This window comes from Haemaphysalis longicornis, unplaced genomic scaffold (assembly GCF_048455015.1).
Source record: "Haemaphysalis longicornis isolate Haplotype H1 unplaced genomic scaffold, Haemaphysalis longicornis Haplotype H1 scaffold_2, whole genome shotgun sequence".
Lineage (NCBI taxonomy): Eukaryota > Metazoa > Arthropoda > Arachnida > Ixodida > Ixodidae > Haemaphysalis > Haemaphysalis longicornis.
The window spans coordinates 73,021,557-73,043,409 of NW_027526295.1; the positions used below are offsets into that span (position 1 = coordinate 73,021,557).

Consider the following 21,853-nt stretch of genomic DNA (forward strand, 5'->3'; position numbering starts at 1 on the left):
GAGAAAAGTAATCGGCCCTTTCTTCTTTGAGATGTGTTCGATGCGATTTGAATAGGCAATGTGGAACGAGTGCCGTTATAAACATATTTGTGCGGCAAGGATAAAAGAGTGATATTGCGGCAAAGAACCAAAGGCTGAAGGGAATGGCCAAGCTCTGTTCGTATTACGCTGGAATGGTTGCTGTAATAACGTGAGATGAAACGGACAGCTCTGTGTTGGACCGATTTAATCATGTCGATTAAATCGGTCCAACACAGAGATAGTTATGATGCGGGGAGTAAAAAGATGCTGCGTATTCGAGTTGTGGCCGAACAAATGTCTGCTAGGTCAATTTACGAATATTCGAAGGTGAAGTATTAAGATTACGGCGTAAATATTTTAATGTCTTCGATGCTTTTGCACAGCTGCTGTACGTGGGATGACCATGAAGGCTTTTAGTTTGGGGAACGCCGAAATATTTGTATGATTCGGTATGCAACAATAATTTATGATGGGCGTGGTATGAACAATGTGACTTTACGCGCTTACGCTCAAAAGAAATTACTTGACATGTTGATAGATTAGAGCCATTAGCCAAGTGTTACACCAATGACAAATTAGGCTGAGATCGTCTTGAAGCGCTTGGTGGTCGTCAACACGTTTAATTGATCTTTAGATAATGCATTCGTCAACAAAGATCCGCATGCGTGAAGAAATATTCAGTGGCAAATCGTTGATGTTAATCAGAAAGAACAAACGCCCCAGAGGGCCGCCTTCGGTCACAGCTGATGGAAATTAGGTCAGATATGAAGAAATATTGTTAAATACTGTTAACTGTTGACAACTGGAAAGAAAAATTTCTCTATCGTAGTCGTCCATACTTTTTGTGGCCGACACTGCCCTTATCTGAAAACAGCAGGGGTGGGGACGAAAAAACGAATACTTGTTCCTTCGGCCACAAAATGCGTGCAAATTATTTCCCGAAGTCACATGTTATGGACCTCCCACTATGCATGATGGCAATTTCGGAGGGCGGGGCGGGGTGAGGGGGATATTTGTTTAGCATTTCGAGAATTACTGAAACTGGATCATGACATCAGAAAGGGGTAAGGGTGTTTATTTTGAGCTGCGTTGTTCGTGCATCATGAGAAGCTCTACTCCTGGTTCTTGAAGTGGAGAGCAGCAAACTTGGAGAGCGGCAAAGTGAAGTGGAGAGGGTCAAAGGGACCTGGCAGTTGCGGAATTTGTAAGCTTCAAAAACTTGTCAGAATACGTCTCCTCAAAACAGTGTCTTGTGTGGTGACCCTATTGAATAACGAGGTCGCCGATAGTCTAGATAGAAAACGAAGACCGAAATTCGTCTCTCGTCTTCTTAAATGGAGAGGAGGAGGAATAAACATTTGTCGACTATATTTTCTTTATCCGAAATTAAAGGGCGCCACTTAAAACACCTCAACCCGAAACGACTTTGCTGATAGCGTAGTATAACTTTTGAAATCCGAATTTTGATATCTCCCAGTCGTACGTGTCCTGCCAAAAAGAACGCTGGTAACGACGACAGTGAGGCGTGCTGCAACACACTTTTAACTGCTCGTAAGGTAAAATAGGCATTTAAAGCTTGTCCCCGGCTAAAACAACAATAACGGGCTACCTTTCCTACTCCTTAATGCGGTTTTTGAGTCACACGCTGAAATCGACGGAATTGTTTTGACACGTAAAGTAAGTGCCACGTGTAGACACTATCTGTCGTCCTTTTTTAGACTTCGAAAATTTTAGTGCCAAATTAAAATTATTTCCACCTGTTTACTTGGAAATCCCTTGCGGTTACCCTAGTATATAAGACATTGCAGCCGTACCACTCAATGTGAAATCTGTCGGAAGTGCAGAGCAGTGATTCGGTATAATAGGTGGTGGCGCCGTTATGCGCTCGCTGCTACCGCCCATCACGCTCTTCGCCGACCTGTCTCACTCCTCTCTTGATGAATATGGAGTTCAAATTTCCCGCCTTCGCAGTGCTCTCACGCCCCCTGCCTGAAACTGCGCCAGCGGGAGTTCTGTTCTTTTCGTGCTTGCTTTAATATCGTATGCTGGAGCTGTTTATGCATCTTTTCGAACGCGTAATTTTTTTCTTGTGCGGCTGGAGCATTTCTGCGGCATTTCGAACGCGCCATTTTTGTCTTGCGCTGCTGGACCCTTTCTGCTTCATTTTCTTGCGCGGCCACTTTTTTTCGCTTACTATCGTAAAAACCAACCCAACGAGCGTTCCTAACTAAATGAACGCGGGGGCTGCCGGTTATATACACAGATGGTGCCTGCAATGTACAGTCGTCAAAACTGCTAACAACAAAGAACGAGGTGCCAGCGTATGCCCAGAACGGCAGCTTACGACAGCGCTCGGACTGCTAAGCCAGGCTGTGAGCATGCGATGAAGCATCGGAGTGCAGTAGGGCAGCATCGTGAGTGCCGATAACCAGGCGCCAAAGATGCGGCTGTAGCTAACGTGAGCTGCAACTCTGTGCGTAGGCAGGCACCTCTTGCTTTGTTGTTGTTTACTGTTTTGACGACTGTACCTGCAGTTGTCTTGGCGCTAAACAACGCGAAGATGTATGAAAAGCGCCAGTGGTTCACGAGGTTAGAACGGTTATGACTATTTAAATCGCGTGGTTTTCGAAGCCTCAGCGTAACTTCCTAATACGGTACACCAAGCTCTACGTGGGTCCGTTATTTTGCTGCGCCGCCTGATTCCGACAGTTGCTTGACATCGACGGTTAGCGAGCTACGACGAGAAAGCGAGCCCATAAAGTGCTCTGCAATACGCTGGCTTTCATATGAGCCGGAGGGCAATAGCTCCACAAAAATCAATTGACTGTCTCTTTAGCCGTGCTAATGATGCTCTCACATTCAGCATTGCTGTGCTGATCGCAAGTAGCTGCACCGTCACCTTCGCAATGGAACAAAGTTCCCTCACCCATCCACGCTAGTGATTGTTCCCACTTCGAACCACTGAAGATGAGTCTTCTCTTCATTTAGAATGTCCTCAGAAGCATATTCTGCTTAGAGTTCTGCAAATTCCACTTCAAGAGCATCCAACGCTTCTTCTCTTCCACCAGGGGTAGAATTTGCGGGAAAGACTCGAAGCAGAAGCGAGGGCTTTTGGAAGATGAGCCGCTCAGCAACTTCAAATTGCGCTGTCCGCTTTCTACAAGGTTTCATTCTCAGCGGAAGTTTGTGGAGTGTATAGTCGCATGCCACAGAGAGAGAGAGAGAGAGAAAGAGAGAGAGAGAGAGAGAGAGAGAGAGAGAGAGAATAATCTTTAATGGTACAGGTGAGGTTAGCCTGGCAAAGGCTTGCTACACCAGAGGTATGAGAAATTAAGTTGCGGAAGTGGTGATGATGACTATGATAACGATGGTGCACTCACTAAAGAAGCCCTATTTAAATAGTCTGATGAAGTCCTGTACTTCGCAGGAAAGTCAATATAGATTTTGTCGCTCGAGATGCTCGTTTCGAGTTATACCAAGACCCTAACACGTCACTTTGCGTTAGTCCTCTAGAAAGCTGCTGGCTCAAAGACATAAAAGGGGCGTCTTAGCTGCTGTACACCGCGCATATTCACATAATACGTGGTTCAAGTCCTCGCGCATGTCAAAGAGTGCAGAGGGGAAAGCGGCCTAATTCATTATGAAGCGAAAATAACTTCTAAAATACTACCACAGTAATGCCTGTGGTAAAGTGTGGGATTTTACTGTTGGGGAAGCGCGGGAAAGTGTAAATGACGGGCGGGACCGACGACGAGAAGGAAGAAGACGGGGCACGCGAAGGGAGAACGACAGAGGAAGAAAACGAGGCTGCTCGATCAGTGGTTCGGGCCTGCGTCTTGGACCTCCAGGCCGGGGAGAAGACACGGCGTACCTCTCGTCCTTGTTCCGGAGGAGCGCTCAAACAGCCCTGGTGCCCGCTTGCCTCGCGGCGTAGGCCCGAGGAACTGCGTCCCCTCAGCAGTCTCGGCCAGTCACCGACGCTGACATCCGAGCCGGGACTGGGGTTTGGTGAGACGCCGCGAGGACATTCTCCAGAGAATTGTGTTTTGCCGAACTGCCCGGGTGGGTGTGCTAAGTCCTGAGAACGATTCGCTAGTCTTTCGTTTTGTGGTCTTGTTTTCGTGCCGGAACTACAAGTGCTGACAACGTGCAACGGAACGAGTCGTACGTCTGGCGCGAGATCCTAGTTGGACCTCTGATAATTACAAAAGTGGCGAGCCTGTCAGGATCCAGCTAGCATACTGACTGATACGACTTTGGTACCGTACAGAAAGACCACCATGGACCTCGAGAAGCTTACAGCGCTAGGCGTCCAGTACGGCCTATCTGGGCATGAGCTCCGCGAGTGGGTTGAGAAAAAACGCGCGAACCAGCGTGCTGAACGAGTCGCTCAGGGGAAAGCAAATCGGTAGGTGGGCGAACGGCCTCGTTGAGAAGTTCAACGGCACACTGAAAACAATGCTGAAGAGGATGTGCCACGAAAAGCCCCGAACATGGGACCGCAATATTGCGCCTCTTGTTTTCGCCTACCGAGAGGTCCCACAAGCCAACCTCGGGTTTTCCCCGTTCAAGATGATATACGGCCGGCATGTTAGAGGCCCTTTGTGCTCAGGGAGCTATGGACGAACGAAAAAATTGACGATGAAGTTCGGACGACATATGGGTACCTCGTCGATCTCCGGACGCGACTGGAAAAAACTTGCCAACTTGCTCACGACAAACTGGAAAACACCCACCTGAGGCAGAAGAAATACTACGACCGGAAATGCTGGCCGCGAAAACTTCGTGTTGGAGATAAGGTCCTAATTCTTCTACCCACCGACTCGAACAAGCTGCTTATGCAGTGGAAAGGCCCATTCAAAGTGGTTGATGCAAAAAACGACATCGACGATATAATTGACGAAGGTGGGAAGACCAAGGTGTTTCATGTCAACATGCTCAAACTGTACGAAGAACGAAAACCTTTACCTCCTAAGCAAGCGTCAGTAGCAGCTGCTCAACACCACAAACTTTCAGTCCAGCGCTGACGAAGGGGAGGACGAGACCAACATTCCGTTCCCCTCGCTCCACTCATCGCAGTCCATCGCTGACGTCAAAATTTCTCGCGACCTCGACCCGAACCGTGCTAAGCAAGTGCGCACCCTGCTCCAGGCCTACCAAAGCATTTTTTCTGATCTACCTGGGGAGACCGACCTTGTAGAGTGCACATTAAGATCTACGAGCACCAAGGCCGTTCACATACCTCAGTACATCATTCCACTGGCACTAGTTGAGGTTGTCGAGGAAGAGGTACAAGAAATGTTGAGACTTGGCATTATCGAAAAGTCCAAATCTTCCTAACGTGCCCCTGTTGTGGTTGTACGCAAACCAGATGGCACTATCAGGCTTTGTATTGACTTTCGCGAGCTCAACCGGCTCCTTGTCTGCGACCGGGAACCCATCCCACGGATAGACGTTCTCCTGGCCCTGGTGGCGAAGAAGAAGTTTTTCTCCAAGTTTGATTTTACAAAGGGGAACTGGCAGGTCCCCATGGCCCCTGAAAGCCGCGAAATGACGGCATTTTCCAGCTCATCTGGTTTATACCACTTTAAGTATATGCCCTTCGGTATCAAGATTGCGCCAGACGTGTTCGCACGCCTCATGAGGGCTGTACTGGGGAACTTGAATCATGTATACCACTACTTTGATGATGTAAATATAGCCACGGACACGCGGGACCAGCACTTGGAAGCCCTACAGCAAGTTTTCCAACGAGTCGAAGCGGCCAAACTCACGATCAAACCATCCAAGTGTGAAGTCGGGGAGCACCGTGTTTCGTTCCTCGGCCATCAAATAGGGGAATCCAAAGTAGAGCCTCTCGAGAAAACCCTAGACAAAATTAAGGACGCCAAGACACCAGTCACCAAGAAGGCCGTCCAATCATTCCTCGGGTTAACCGGCTACTACCGGAAATTCATACCCAACTACGCCGAGCTAGCTAAACCATTGACGGACCTTACGCGGAAAGGTGAGAACACCGTCACTTGGGGACCAGAACAGGAGAAGGCTTTCCACGACCTGAAAAAGAAGCTGGCATCAGCTCCCATTCTTAAAGCCCCAGATCACACCAAAGAGTTCGTATTGCGCACAGACGCCTCCAATGCAAACCTTGTGGCTGTGCTTCTACAAGCGGGAGAGGATAATACATTGCATCCTGTTGCCTACGCAAGCCGCAACCTTCTCCCGCGAGAAGTGCGATATTTTACTATCGAGCGCGAGTGCTTAGCGCTGGTCTGGGCAGTCCGGGAATTTCACATTTACCTTTATGATAAACCGCTCATTATTGAATGCGATCATCAACCTCTACAGTACTTGCAGTCCGCGAAACACGTCAACAACAGGGTTTTGCGATGGAGTTGTCACTTCAGGAGTATGCTTTCACCGTACATTATATCAAAGGCACTGAAAACGTTGGTGCCGACTATATGAGCAGGGCATAGATGCGAGGAATACGCGTTTCATGTCGTGACCGTTGAATGTCGTGTGTGCTGTGCGTCTTTTGTATAGTTTCTCCTGTACATTTGGGGTGCAATTATGTTGTAAGCGGCCCCTTGTAAGGCACTTTTAAATAATTCCTTCAAACCGGACATCTCCGGAACTTGGAATAGTTGTGTTCACAACTTTCTAAAAAGGGGGGTGATTGTGGTAAAGTGTGGGAGTTTACTGTTGGGAAAGCGCGGGAAAGTGTAAATGACGGGCGGGACCGACGACGAGAAGGAAGAAGACGGGGCACGCGAAGGGAGAACGAGAGAGGAAGAAAACGAGGCTGCTCGATCAGTGGTTCGGGCCTGCGTCTTGGACCTCCAGGCCGGCGAGAAGACACGGCGTACCTCTCGTCCTTGTTCCGGAGGAGCGCTCAAACAGCCCTGGTGCCCGCTTGCCTCGCGGCGTAGGCCCGAGGAACTCCGCCCCCTCAGCAGTCTCGGCCAGTCACCGACGCTGACATCCGAGCCGGGACTGGGGTTTGGTGAGACGTCGCGAGGACATTCTCCCGAGACTTGTGTTTTGCCGAACTGCCCGGGTGGGTGTGCTAAGTCCTGAGAACGATTCACTAGTCTTTCGTTTTGTGGTCTTGTTTTCGTGCCTGAACTACAAGTGCTGACAACGTGCAACGGAGCGTGTCGTACGTCTGGCGCGAGATTCTAGTTGGACCTCTGATCATTACAATGCCACAGTAAAGTACCACCAAACCCTAGAATACAACTTTTGCTTGTCGCTGGCACGCAGCCTCTCCGCAGCAGACAATGTTCTGCCCCCGAGGATTACATCTTCGTTGGGTTTTACTTCTTTAGATCTTGCTAGGGAACATCCTGTGTGAAAAGCAGACCGTCATGGCAGGACTAACAAACCTAGCCATGAGGTCCTTTAGAAGCTGCATCAACACGGACTGGAGCAGAATAATTTGGGGTGCCTAGGGCTGAAGTTGGCAGTTGACTTTGTCCAGCACAGGGATGGCACTCTAAGAAAATATCATGCGTTAAGCTTACATCAGAGGACAGGAAGTACAATAGCCTTCGCTCACAGCTCAAGCTGGGATGTGCGGTACTCTAGAATGAAAGCTTCCCTTTCTTTGCGGGATTGAATCCATCTTGCTTCTTGGCTCGTTCTCGTTTTTGGCGTTCTTGTTGGACTTCGTACCGCTCACCTTCTCACAAAGCTGCAGTTGTCTTGGGGTTCTGGTACAACCGTAGAAGGTGTGGGCGTTGCTGGTTTTTCGGCTTTGTCTAATTCAGAAGGATCACCAAGGTCTGCCACAGCTCCAGCAATCTAGCCAGGCACTTTCCCAGGGATATTCACCACGTTAGCACACCTTTAAAATCTTCCGCACCTTTGTGCTGTGCAACCCTTGAAATTTGACAAGCCTATTTTTTCGCTTGGCGCTCTTCTCGAGTTTGTAGAAGACGTCCACAAGCAGGCCGTCGAATTTTGCAAGTAAGCACGCGGCTTTTTTCTCGGCCCGAAGATTTCTGCCGTGACACGGGCAGCCAACGACTATCAAATTTTCTTGGGCTTCTTTTAGCACAGCTGCCACACTGTTCTTTTTTGCTGACCGTCACATTGATAATGCCGGACGAAAATGCCATATAGTTCTTTCTTATTTATTATATTTGTATACCCTAAAAGCACAGAGGGCTTTACATAAGGGGGTATACACGAACCTGCCACAATAATGTCAGCAATACATTTGGTGAGGAAACAATACTAATAACGAACTAGTCAGTCAGCAACAAGAGGTAACACATTTGAAGGGAACACATTGTCAACGCGCATAGAGGGGGGGCGCTGCGGTCGCCGGAGCGAGCGGACGTGCCTCGCATCGGCTCCGTGAAATATGCCAAATTTCGGCGGTCCATCTCACCCCACCTGGCCCACTTCGACACGTGAGTGTTCCGTTTGATCTCCGGAACGCGTGGACACCAAGTTTGGGCCATTTCGCCCGTTTTTGGCGAATTAGCGAGTGTTTTCGTGTGTGAGGCGAGGCCGGCCCGACTAAGCCTAACGTCTTCTCCGGCCGCGGCGGCCACGTGTACGGTCGCTGCCGCTACCTGGGAGGCCTCGCGCGTCGCCCCGGCGGGCTCCGCGGATTTTCGCGGAGCCATGGAGAACGAAGACAACGAGTTCCAAGAAATGGACACTACGCCCGCTGCCACGATGACGACGGATCCGACTCGCAAGTATCGCCGCGACCCGACCGGCCGCGATGACGCCGGCAACGCGGCGAGGAAGACGGTCGTCATTACTGCTCCTACCTCTCGCCGGACCGCTACCGGGGGTGCCGCCAGCGTCGACGACTCCATTGCCGCCGCCGCCGTGACACTCGCCGACGACGCGGAGGGTGGGGAGGACTCTGTGGTGTTGTGTGCCGGGTGGACTCAAGTGGTTTCCCGCCGCGCAAAGAAGAATTTGAAGGCATCGGGAGCCCCGTCGCAGCAGGGCTCCTCGCAACCAGGTAAGCCGAGCACCTCGGGCTCAGCTTCGAATTCTAATAGCAACGCGCGCGCGCGGTCGGAAGACAGCAGCCCACGCGGGCTCAGTTCGCCGCTAAGGTGAATGCCGAGATGGCGAGGGCGGCTCGCATGCCGAGCTTCGCGTCTGGCGACGAGATCCGCGTGGTCGTCCGGCCGCGCGGCGGGTTGGTTATCGCTAAAACACCGATAACTGCGTTGCGGGGAGCCATCTTCGCCGCGGCGGGAGTCGGTGAAGAGGAGGCGGACGAGGATTCTGTGTCCCCGAATGCCACCCAAAATATTATCGTCATCAGTACGCCCAGTGAGAAGCGGGCTAACAAGTACGGATCGACCCGAGCGATCACAGTCGGGGAAGGGATGTACGAAACGTACGCGTACTGGGCCACCCCCGAGAACACGTCCCGCGGCGTTATACGCGGCGTAGGCCACGAGGAATCGGAGGAAGACATCCGGCGCCGCGTGGTCAATGCTCACAACCCCACGGCCATGGCCGCGCACCGCCTGGGTGGGTCCACCTCGGTGGTGATTCTGTTTGAAGGCCAAAAAGTGCCGCATTACGTCAAGTACGGCGGCTTTATTACCAAATGCACCCTGTACCGCCAACACCGAGAAGTCTGTAAGACCTGCGGACAGGTGGGGCACAGAAAGGACGTGTGTCCTACGCCCAACGCCCGGGTGTGTTTCGCCTGCGGCAGGAGAAATCCGGGCGCGGACCACGCCGAATATTGCCGACCAAGATGCAGACTGTGCGGCGGCTCGCACGTTACGGGCGCCGGCAGCTGCAAGAACAAATTTAAGACGCCGCTGCAGATTAAGAAACGGCAGTGGGCCCGACAGCAGGCCGAAGAGCGAACGACCACCAAGATGGCGCCGGCGCCCTTGCAACCGGTCCTGAAGGTCAGACTTTCCAGAAGGGACGAGTTCCGGAAACTGGAGAGGCGCCACAGGGACGGGAGCAGGGCGGAGAGCCGCGATTGGCGCAAACTGACATCAGGAGAAGGCGGCCCCACGTGGGCCGACGTCACTACCGGAGGGGCGGCGACGGCGGCGACGACCAGTGCCGGATTAGGAAACTTTGGGGCCCGGGGCTACTGCGTCCTTGGGGCCCTAATGATTATTATTATTATTATTATGACGATGATGATGATAATGATTCCGCTTTATTATGTGAAAATTTTCGAAGCCCATGTTATTGTCCCTGATCAGTGATAAATTATACATAATTTTACGTTTCCGGAAACTAATTTCTTGGCTTGATGCCTAGTATTATATGACGAATTTTATCAGGCGTAAAAGTTAGTATGGTTTGATTGCTGGTCCATCACAGATTCACAATTAATCGAAGCGCCGTGTCGGCCCGCAGACGCCATGGTACAGAAGAGTATTTTCTCACAAGAAGAATATTTTTTTAGCCTGTAAGGTTTTAGTTTTATTGTAAAGTTCTCCACCTGCATATATCGGAGGGCTCAAAGTCCACGCAGGCGGCTGCCACTCACAGACATCTGCCAAACACTTAGCCGCCATGGCTTACGGGGCAAAATCCTGCAGGTTACCCGCGCAGGTGAGAAAGCACGGGGCGGTTAGAACACGCGCCGCCTTTGAAGGAGGTTAGGGGAGGGGGGCTCAGACGTGTGGCGCCACGCAACCTTCATATCGCAGCACGATTAGCACAAAGACGATATGCAGAAAAATGTCGCTTTTTGGGCTGGGGAGTGGTCCGCTTCGTGCGTGGGTTTGCGCATGGCCGTCGAACTTTCAGCAGCGATGAACTCCTGTTGCGCAGCTGTGATGGTCTTGCTAGTCGGCAAGCCGTTACGCATTAACGAATCCCCTTTCGGTTGGAGAGCGAGAGGTAAGCACGAGAGATGGCATCAGACAACAGTTTAATAAGAATAGGATGCCTCTGCTCACCCCCGCGTTGCTGCTCCCGTCGGTGCCGCGCAACAGTTCCAGCAGTCAGTAATTCGTTGTCGGTCGGTCGGGTCGTTGTTCGGTCGTAACTGGTAGTGGAAACACGCTGAAGCTTCTCGTCTAGATTCGGGGTCTACGACGGAGGCGAGTATGGGTGGACCTCTCGTTTTCGAGTCCTCAACACGTCTGCCGCGTTCACTGCTTTCCCGCGCTCCTTCGGGGGTTCCTCTCCTCCTGCCGCCGCGCCCAAGCGGGACCAGATCTTCGGGACGCCCTTTTGTCCGCGCCGTCCGCCGGCTCACCTCAAAGCGAAAAGCGCCCACGGGGATAAACAGCTTACCGTCCCCGAGTCGCGGCGGAGGTCCGTTTCAAGACGGCATCGAAGGGGCCGCACGCAGGATGCGTTTTTAAGCGTACACAGCTTTCGTCATGCCGAAAGGAAACAGATGTCGTTGTTACTTTGTTTGGCGTCCACGTCTGAGCTCTTCACACCGCCTAGGCCTGCTGATTCCCCAGCTCGAAGGGAGCCGCTAGGGTCGGGCTGGCCCCGTGGCCTCTGCGTCCACACGGAGTGACGCTACGAATGGAGTCGGGCGGACATGTACCTTCCGCAACGCTTGTTGCTCAGACAGCGTGCAGAGCACAGAGGAGCGGGCTGAAGCCGAACGACCCCGCGAGTGGTTTATGATAATTCAAATAGCCATATATACGATGACCATTCAGCGAAAATATCGAGTCAATATCAATCACTCTTATGCTATTCAACTAATTCAGTAGCTTTATTGAACGGGTCGTCATCGCAATGAACTTCCTTGTCAAGCGCTATACATTGAAATTTCTGGCAGAAACTGGGTATGAGCCTGTAGGGCAGTGCTTAAGTTGTCAATAATCACATATAACGTCCCTCAGGCCTAAACAATTTACCATGTTCTTCAGACATTATTTCATTATTACCCGCCTCGGGGGCTCAGTGGATAAGGCATTGCGCTGCTGAGCGCGAGGTCGCGGGTTCGATTCCCGGCCGCGACGGCCGCTTTTCTGATGTAGGTGAAAGGCAAAAACGCCCGTGTGTACGAGATTTCCGCGCACGTTAAAGATCCCAAGGTGGTCAAAATTAATCCGGAGCCCTCCACTACGGCGCGCCTCATCGCCTGCGTTGCGTCGGCGCGTTAAACTGTTGGTTAAACCCTACATTCAATCAATTATTTCATTATTCACATGCCTGACCCTTTCTTATACCGAAACGTACGCGCGCCGAAACGTCCGCATACTTAGATGTCCGTGTACTGAAAAGACTACCGAAACGACCTGTGCCGAAAAAGACCGGATCCGAGCTCGGGACCTTTTTTATGTGGCTTCTTAGGCCCCGTCAAGCTGTGTACCCACGACTTTTGGTTCAAGACGTCTTCTCATAAACCTCCGGAAAACAAGGAAGAGGAGTAGGAATAACTAAATTAAATTGAAATGGACTCTAAGGTTGTCAACCATAACGTGAGGGGCCCCCCACTCCTTCCCACCTGTCACGTGTTAGTCAGATTCGGTGTGAAAGTGAGGTTGAAGCTCCTACCTTCAACTTTCAATGGGGCAGCGAGCACACTCAAGATATTTATTTTTTTCATATGATCGAGCGGGGCCCCTAACAGCTGGGGGCCCGGGGCTGCAGCCCCCGTAGCCCCCCCCTTAATCCGGCCCTGGCGACGACTGCGACCGCAGCGCCGCGACGGCAGCGCTACGCAGGGAAGGAGAGCGGGGAAGGAGAGCTCCGGTGGCGCGGATGCAGCTGCGACGAGAGCAGAACAATGGGAAAGAGAGAGGTCCGCGTCGAGGGGAAGAGGCGCCAGCAGTTCCGGCTCGACGTCGCGCCGCGCTGGCATTAAATGCGGCGGCGGCGGCGGCAACAGCAGCGACGAAGACCACAGAGCAGGCATGGAGGAGATGCGGGAAGCCATGAAAGAAATGCGCGCAGCCATGCATCGCCAACAAGCGAAGATAAACACGATGCAGCTGACGATCAATCAGCAGCGCAACACCATCACGCAACTCAAGGCGGGCAAGAGCCCGGGCCCAGCCGTCGCAACGACTGCGGCGGTACAACAACAGCAGAAGAAGCCGGCGATGGCGGTTGTAACGAGGGATTCTACCTCGGGTGCACCGTCACCGCAACCGACCACGTCAAGGGCCTTCCAATTCACCGCAACCATATCGTCTTCCAAGAAGAAGGAGACGGAGCGGGAGGACAGGAGGAAGGTAGAAGACCAAGAAGAAGACGACGAGGAGGTGTTCAGCGCAAGCGACGACGACGGCGAGGACGGCAACGGCGGGGACGCCGCTGCCACGATGTCGACGTCGTCGGCAGCGGTGGCGAAGACTGCGGTCGATGCCGCGGCCGCGAAACAGCCCCTGGGCTACGCGGGCCTGAACAACCGCATCCGTCAACTGACCAACATCACAAACTACTGGGGGAAGAATCTCGAGAACCTCGAGCACCGTCTCCTCAACAAGATCCCCCAAGTCATGCAGCAACAGCACCAACAGCTGCAACAGCAGATGCAACAGCAGTTCCAGCAATTCCAACAGCAGATCCAACAGCAAATTATCCCCGAGAGGTTGCAGGCGGTCGTCGACACCGCCGTGCAACGTTACTACAACGCATCCGAGTCTCCACTGCCATCGCCATAATGGGGGGTCGCCGCGGAGAAGAAGGAGTGCTACGCGTGTGGCACTGGAACGCCAACGGCTTTCGGTGTCGGAAGGCAGTAATGCAGCAGCACCTGCGCTCGCTGGATCCGTCGGAGCTTCCCGACGCGATAGCGAAAAACGCACGCCGAAGACCCGAAGGTGATGACTTTGCCCGGCTACCGTGCGCACGCCAGCCCGCCGAGCGCCCGCGCATGCGGGAAGGGGGCGGCGCAGGGCGTGTGCACGTTCGTCCGCAAGGGCATCGCCTGTATCAAGCACGAGAAGTTCATGGGCAACAAGGACACCGCCATCGAGCTCTGCGTCACCGAGCTGGTGCTAGCCGGCAGGAAGAGCAGAGGTCGAGACAAGAACGCTAAATGGAGGAAGACGACGACGACCACGGTCTTCGTCGCGAACGTCTACAGCAACCCGCAGCACGGCAAGCAGAAGTTCAAGACGCTGCTGCACAAGATCAGAGACGCGGTCCACCAGTCCGGGAGAGACGGAGTGGGAAAAGGAGACGCCGCGGCGCGGAGACGCCGCGGCGACTTCAACGCGCAGTACATGGAGTTGGGCTACACGCGCACGACGGCCAAGGGCAAATGCCTGCTGGACGACACGAACGAGGCCGACTTCACGCTACTGATGAACCCGGCGCACCCGACGCGCATAGGGACGTCGACTGCTCGGGACACCAACCCGCACCCCGCCTTCGCGCTCCTGCCTGACGGCGGCGTGGCGCGGTGGCGGAACACGGGCCACAACCTGGGCAGCGACCACTACATCGTGGAGGTGACGGTGCCGCTGAGCCATCCCCGCGGGGGCAGTGGCTACGGCGGCGGCGCCCGCACGAACATCAAGCATCGACTGACCGACTGGCACAAGTTCCGGGACGCGGAGCTGCGCGAAGTCGAAGACATGGAGAAGTGGACGGCTGACTTGGTGGCCGCGACTGAGGGCGCGACGACCGAGATCGAGACGTCGAACGATACGGAGAGCATGGACCCTCGCCTCGCGCACCTGCTGGAGGCCAGGCGTTCGCTGCAGCGCCGCTGGAAGGTGCGGCACTCTGCGATCCTGGCTCAGGCGTCGCGCCTCGGTCTGGGGCACCGTTCCTACGAGTACATCCGTTCGTTCCTGTCCCGGCGCACGGCGCGGCTGGAGGTCGGCGGAGCGAAGCTGGAGGAGCGCGAGCTGGGCAGCGTGGGGACCCCGCAAGGCTCGGTGATCTCGCCGCTCCTCATCAATCTCGTCATGATCGAGGTGGCGCGGCGACTGGAGGAGCTCGGGCCGGCCACCAAGTGCTGCATCTACGCGGACGACGTGACTATCTGGGCAACGGGCGGCAGCGACGGCGACGTCGAGGCCGGGCTGCAGTCGGCGGTAGACGCCGTGGAGGCCGCGCTCTCGGGCACGGGCCTTCGGTGTTCGCCGCAGAAGTCGCAGCTCCTGATCCTGCCCCCGCCCGGTCGGTGGAGGAAGCGGGCCGCCGAGGAGGCGGAACGCACCATCGTGGTTCGTGCCGGCGACGGGGCGCCAATCCCGCACGTCTCGGGCCTTCGGGTCCTGGGCATGTTCGTGGACGCGCACCGGACCAACGGCACGGCGGTCAAGCACATCGTGACGAAGATGGGCATCACGACGCGACTGGTGAAGCGGGTGTCTTCCCGCTCGCGAGGCATGCGGGAGGCGAGTCTGCTGCGGCTGCTGCAGGCCTTCGTGGTCAGCCACGCGGCGTACGCGGGGGCCTTTCACCGCTGGACCGAGGGGGAGTGGCAGCGCATCGACGCGTCCATCCGCAAGGCCTACACGGGGGCCTTGGGGCTCCTGAACGGCACGAAGACGTCGACCTTGCTGTCTCTGGGGGTGCACAACACCCTGTCGGAGATTAGCGAGGCGCAACGAGCATCGCAACTGGCGCGCCTGGGTAGCACTGCAGTGGGACGCCGTATCCTGGCACGAGCGGGCCTGCAGCCTCCTGACACGGGTGGCTGCGGAGGGCCCACGGCATCATCGGCTGCTGGCGGCGTTTCGGAGGCGAACGAGCTGGTCCCTTTTCGGGACGAGATCGCCAGAAGTTTGATCGTGTACCCGCTCCCGGGGAACGTGGACCCGGAGAGGGACGCCGGCAGACGGGCCGTGCGCGCTGGCTCACCAGTACAGCGAGGACGACGGTGCGGTGTTTGTGGACGCGGCCAAGTGCCGTGGGCGGCCATGCACGTTAGTGGCGGTGGCCGTGCGGGCCTCCACCGGTGAACTGCTGACGGCGGGCAGCGTGTGCACCCGGTCGGCGAGCCAGGCAGAGGAGGCGGCGATCGCCTTGGCCCTGGGCCTGCCGGGTGTGCGCACGGTGCTCAGTGACTCAAAGACGGCCATCCGCAACTTTGCTCGCGGCGTGGTGTGTGGTGGCACTGCGCGGCTCCTGGAGTCCTGCCGACGACGGGGGCGGCAGCGCAGGGGGTCACGAAGACTACGATCATCAAGTGGTTCCCGGCCCACGCGGGCCGGGAGCTGGCACCCGGACTATGCAACCGCAACGAGGAGGCGGACGCTGCGGCCCGTGGTCTCGCCACGTGCCGGGTCGCGACAGCCCGTCCTCTGTCGCCATCCCTCGAGGACTGCGGTGAAACAACTGACATCGACGACAACGAAGAAGCGGAGCCCCTCACCGACTACGGCGGGGTGCTTCGTTGGCATCGGGACCAGAGGCGTGCTTTTCCGCTCCCGCACCGGGACCTGTCTCGGGCGGAGGCGGTGAAGCTCAGGCAATTACAGACAGAGACTGTTCTGACGCCGGCGCTCGCGCGGCACGTGTGTCCGGACCTCTACGAGAGTGCTCGGTGCAGTGTGTGTGAACGCGAAACTGCGACCCTGACCCATATCATGTGGGGCTGTGACTGTGCAGTGCGCGACGGTGGGGGGGATGAACAGGACCCACAGGAACCGTACCCACCGGACGTGCGCGAATCCGTGGGCTCTGCGGAGCCCCAAAAACAGAAGAGGGCCATCCAGCGGCTCGAGGTGGCTCTGGCTCTGCAAAGGCGAAAGGGGGCCCCGCGCCCGCCCGTCCCTCCCGGCACTCCGTCCTCCCATACGGGAGGTGGGGGTCGGGGGCCGACGGTGACGGCCGGGAGCGCTCCGAGTAGCTCGAGCGGACGCCGGGACCAACCGCCTCGGGGTCTAAGCCCGACGCCATAGGACTTATGCGCCTTAGGGTGATTAGATAGAGGGGACGCGACCGAGCCCTGCGCGGCTGGGAATCGTGTCCTTTGCACGCCGGATGCTTGAATAAAGTTCCATCTCTCTCTCTCAACGCGCATAACGCACTTGACATGAAAACAGCCGCTAAAAATCATCACTGGCTTCTGAATAAGATAACAGACAGCTTTGAAACGTGATGAATCGGTAAGGGCAACGAAGTTTGCGGGCAGAGCACTCCGTTGATTTATACGCAAAGAGAGAGGTGAAAACTGGTATTTCTTAGTGCGCCAAAATATTGGCTTAATCATATGCGCATGGTAGATGCGAGCGGAAACATGAGGAGCAGGGTAAATGAAGCTTCAGGAAAAAGGTTTGTTAATATAATACAAAGCGGAAAAAAACTATAGGCGAAACAACTTACTGCACGTGCAAGTGAATGAAGTTCCAGATTATGCTTCAGTAATAACACGTTGTGAGAGTGACAGTAACAAGAGCAGATAAATTAGGCAGCTTTATTTTGCACTGTTCTCGCATATCAGCCAATATTGCCGTATGAAGGTGCCAAATAGTTGATGCGTACTCCAAGAATGGCTTGAAAAAAGTTTCATGTGCCTAAAGTTTGGTGTCCGAGTTCGCGCTCTTTCGACAGCGCTTCAGAATACTGAGTTTCTAAGTAAGTTGTTATTAACGTACTGGATATTACTATTACAGTTTAAATCACACTTTAGGAAAATGAAAAGGTATTTTGTTGTTGAAAATCAAATATGCTTTGCTTTTCAATGTTAATTTCCATTTACCACAATATGCACCATTCTGTGACTTTCATTAACTCTGAATTTGCGTAAAAACATCGGTCGTTTCGTTTATCTCCGTAAATATGACACAGTCGTCGATGAATAGACGTATTGAGGAGGCATAATTAGATCCGATGTCGTTAATGTAATAATAAAGGGCCAAGCACAGACCCCCGAGGAACCCCATATTTGATCTTGCTTTTTGTGGAAATTGTATTGTAAAATTTTAGATTGGTTTCGTTTGCAGAGAAACTGGGAAATACATTGGGTCATTTTAACACGAAAGTGTTTTATTACGGGATTCACCAAGATCTGAATGACGTCATATCTGTCACGGAAATGACATCGCCAGAAAAAGTCCCATTAACGCGGCGACGCCAGGAATCGAGCGGGAGTCTTCGTCGCCGCAACGGGAGGTGATAGACGTCTTACGCACTGCGCTATGAGCTGAAGCGCAGACAGTTGTATGAAAGCGCCATATATCCTTCCTATAACCTGCTCCATTTAGATGGTGCTGCCGTCTAGGAGAGGTGAAGCGAAGTAGTGCATCACGATGCTAACGAGCGCCGTTGGCGACAGCTAAGCTCGTCGCAACGCAACCGTCTGCCGTACACTCCACGAAGCCGCGAGGAACGCGGTGGCGCACATTTGCCAAAGCGACGCACCAGCAGGTCGTCGCTCGAAAAGCACACTCACAAGACAGCCCCGCAAATCATGTTCTTTCACTGCAACGGACCGTGAGTTCACCAAAAGATTCGCTGGAAACCCGTGCGGTTTCGTTCGCATGGTTTGCGAGCGCGTTTGGTTTCATTAGGGTTTACGCAGTAAACCGGCGCGTGCCATCCAGTGCCTAATGTTGATAAGTCTGACGGTGTCATACCGACAAAATATAAACAGCGATGTGCAAGTTCATATCGATGCAGCATAAACATTCAACTGATACTACGAAGGCACATTTCACTTTCCGATTCCCATGAAAGCGGGATCAACGACATTTTTTGATAAAGTTGAAGGTTACAGACTTCGGCTTAAAAACGTTTGTCTTGTACGCGATCAAAGGCCTTCGCAAGATCTCTGAAAATTTTATCGATGGCAACATAGTTATACATGAATTTATGAACCCCAGTTGACCGTTCAAATATTTGGGTATTGCAGGAGCGCTTGTTAAGAAACGCGTTTTGGTTCTCAATAAGGAAGTTGTTTCTATTCGCTTGCGCCTAATGTGCGAAAAAGAATATGCATTAGCAGCTTGCATGAAATACATGTTAACGGGATAAGCCGGTAAATTTTATGAGACCACTTTTTGCCAGATTTCAATATAGGTTTAACATGAGCATATTGCCAATCTTCCGAGACACAGCCCGTATCGAGTGATTGCTGAAAGGTGAGTGTCACTAGGTATGCTGATTTGTGGCAGGGTAATTTCAAGCGTTGTATCCAACTATTTGAGCGCAACCAGAACGAGGTTTCCAGTCTTTTGAGCGGTGGTCTCTCCATGGAGTTCCTGTCCGCGAAAGCAGACGGGTTTCGAAGTTTCGCGATTGCTGAACATGGTACGTCGCCACGATTGGGCACATCTTCGACCCGCTGTCTTTCGTTCCGTTTCACGGCGTTTCAGGGCCTCTACTATTGCGCTTTCCGCGCCTGCAGCCATTTCCCCTGAGATGGCAGATGGGAGATAGATTTTATTGTCGCATGGTCGTGGTTGTATGCGTCGGCGAAGGCGTTCGTCATCGGTGTTTGAAGATGGCTTAGGGGAGTGCTACCAGAAGCGATTGCGTCGGTGGCGGTAGACGAGATCCGTATAACGGGTTCTTAATAAAAATGTGCTTGATCCCGCTTTCATAGAAATCGGTAAAACCCGAAAGTGAAATGTGCCTTCACAGGATCGCTTGAGTGTTTATTCTGCGTCGATACGAACTTGCACATCGCTATCCATATTTCGTCGGTACGACACCGTCAGACTTATGAACATTAGGTACTGGATTGCACGCGCCGGTTCACTGCGTAAACCCGAATGAAACCACACGCGCTCGCAAACCATGCGAACGAAACCGACCGGGTTGCCAGAGAATCGATTTGTGTACTCACGGTCCGCTGCAGCGAAAGAGCATGATTTTCGGGGCTGTCTTGTGGGTGTGCTTGGCGTGCGACGACCTCTTGGCGTGTCGCTTTGGCAAATGTGCGGCCTGCTCCCGCTCCGTAGAGTGTACGGCAGACCGTTGCGTTGGGACTAGTTCAGCTGGCGCCAGCTATCGGCGCTCCTTAGTATCGTGATGAATTGCTTCGCTTCACCTCTCTTAGACGGCAGGACCACCTATGTAGCAGGTTATAGGAAGAATATATGGCGGGTTCTTACAACTGTCTGCGCTTCAGCTCATAGCGCAGTGGCTAAAGTGTCTATCACCTCCCGTTGCGGCGACGGAGATTCCGGCTCGAATCCTGGCGCCGCCGCGTCAATGGAAGTTTCTCTGACGATGTCATTTTCGTGACAGATATGATGTCAGTCGTATCTTGGTGGATCCCAGAATAAAATACTTTCGTGTTAAAATATTCCCATGTGGTTGATTTATCCCAAAGATTCGGTTGAGCGTCTCGCATTTATTCTACAACAATTGTCACTCGATTCTTTTATTTATGATAGCGTTGCGTTATCGTTTTAGTTTTCTCTGCCGCCATCGAAGAAAATGTTTGTGCCATTATCAACATCTGTTTCAGTTTTGACGAAATCGGAAGTTACGACTTGGCGGCCGCTGTGGATCACATCATCAACGTGACGGGATTCAGCAGGATTGGCCTACTCTCCTATTCACTAGGATTCACCTCATCCCTCGTTTTACTTTCCATGCGACCGGAATACAACGATAAGGTGAGTGGCAGAAAACAGAGCTCTTCGATGTAGGCAGTTGCAAAATTCCGCTTCAAACAAGGCCCGCACCTGGGCTCCCCATGCTTAGGATCGTGCGTACGGTGGCGCCACTGCGGCCACCACAGCCAGTATCAAAAAAAAAATTATTCGAACAGACAATATAATGTTAAATTTTGTTTTAAAGACGCATAATTCTTTATTTTTGTACTTTCCTAAGTTGTTCATTGCTTCCTTAACTGCGGGTTTTTTGTTGCGATTGTTTCTACATCTGCGCAACTGCCTCGATCGATTGGCAGTTGTACTGGCACTCCGGCACAACACAGGTCCGGCCTGAAGCACTAAATTTTCCAGTTATCACTCGGCCTACATCACACTACACGCCAAAACTAATCCAGTATCTGATGAAGTGTCTCTAAACAATCCTTTCAAGCTTGCGTGAAGCCTTCGAAGCGAATTTTTAACTCTTTTTCCGCCGCCGGAAGACCGCAGATGACGAGCAGCAGACGACACCGCGCAGGTGACACCGCAACTTGTTGAACACACGTTTCCATTTTTTTACTACTCTTGCTTCGAATGCATATAAAACACGTGCGTGGTTGAACACCTTGGCTTTCTTCGGCAAAACAGATTTACGTAAGCACCCAAATACCATTTTTTGCCAAGCTCGTCGAGCGGTGAACGAAGTTGTATAGTTTATTCGTCACCAACAGAGGGTGCCACTGCATGGGAAAATCCAAAATAGTGGACCAATTTTGGGACCACTTTTTGATGCATGAGGCCTGTGGGAAGTTTCGCAACTCCTATATCAAGTAACTCTGGCAGAAAAGATGATGCGCAACCTGGCTGGAAACGCTCACAGTTCTTGAGGGGAGTAAGCACTCGACACATCTCGATACACGATTTACGATGCAAGAAAGTGTGTTTTCTTTGAAGGTTTTCAACAATGAAGTGTGTTCAACAATGTCATGCCCGGAAGTGTCGTGTTTTTCATATACCAAACCTTGTTAACTTATTTTTGGCTTGAATATTAACAAATCGCCGCTGAACTGAGAAAGAATGTGTTGCGTATTTTTTTTTGAGAATCATTACTAAAGCATAAAATAGAAAAGCAAGGAGTTTCTCAGTAGGCATTACACCTGAATGTTCAGAAACCTAATGTTTTTGAACTATTTGGTGCAGGCACTTTCGTTGTCATGTCAGTTGCAGTGACAGAGCTACGACTCTGTACGGCAGAACAGACGGAGGAACTTTGAAGCTTATGCGTTTCAGTTGGTATTACTCTCAGCATCGTCACTAGCGAATATAAGAGGGTTCAAATTTATAAGCGGTTCAGTGTTTATTATGTGGTGCGTTTTTCGAGCCACACGATT

The 21,853-nt window shown here is 52.8% G+C and overlaps 1 protein-coding gene across 1 annotated transcript in view; it reads left to right on the forward strand.

Annotated features, from left to right (window-relative positions):
* The window catches only part of LOC144168065 (lysosomal acid lipase/cholesteryl ester hydrolase-like), a 50,714-nt gene that overhangs the window by 11,858 nt on the left and 17,003 nt on the right, over positions 1–21,853 (forward strand). Inside the window, exon 4 of the mRNA XM_077697150.1 lies at positions 20,333–20,483. Within this exon, the coding sequence (XP_077553276.1) occupies positions 20,333–20,483 (151 nt within the window). The remainder of the gene's footprint in view (positions 1–20,332; positions 20,484–21,853) is intronic.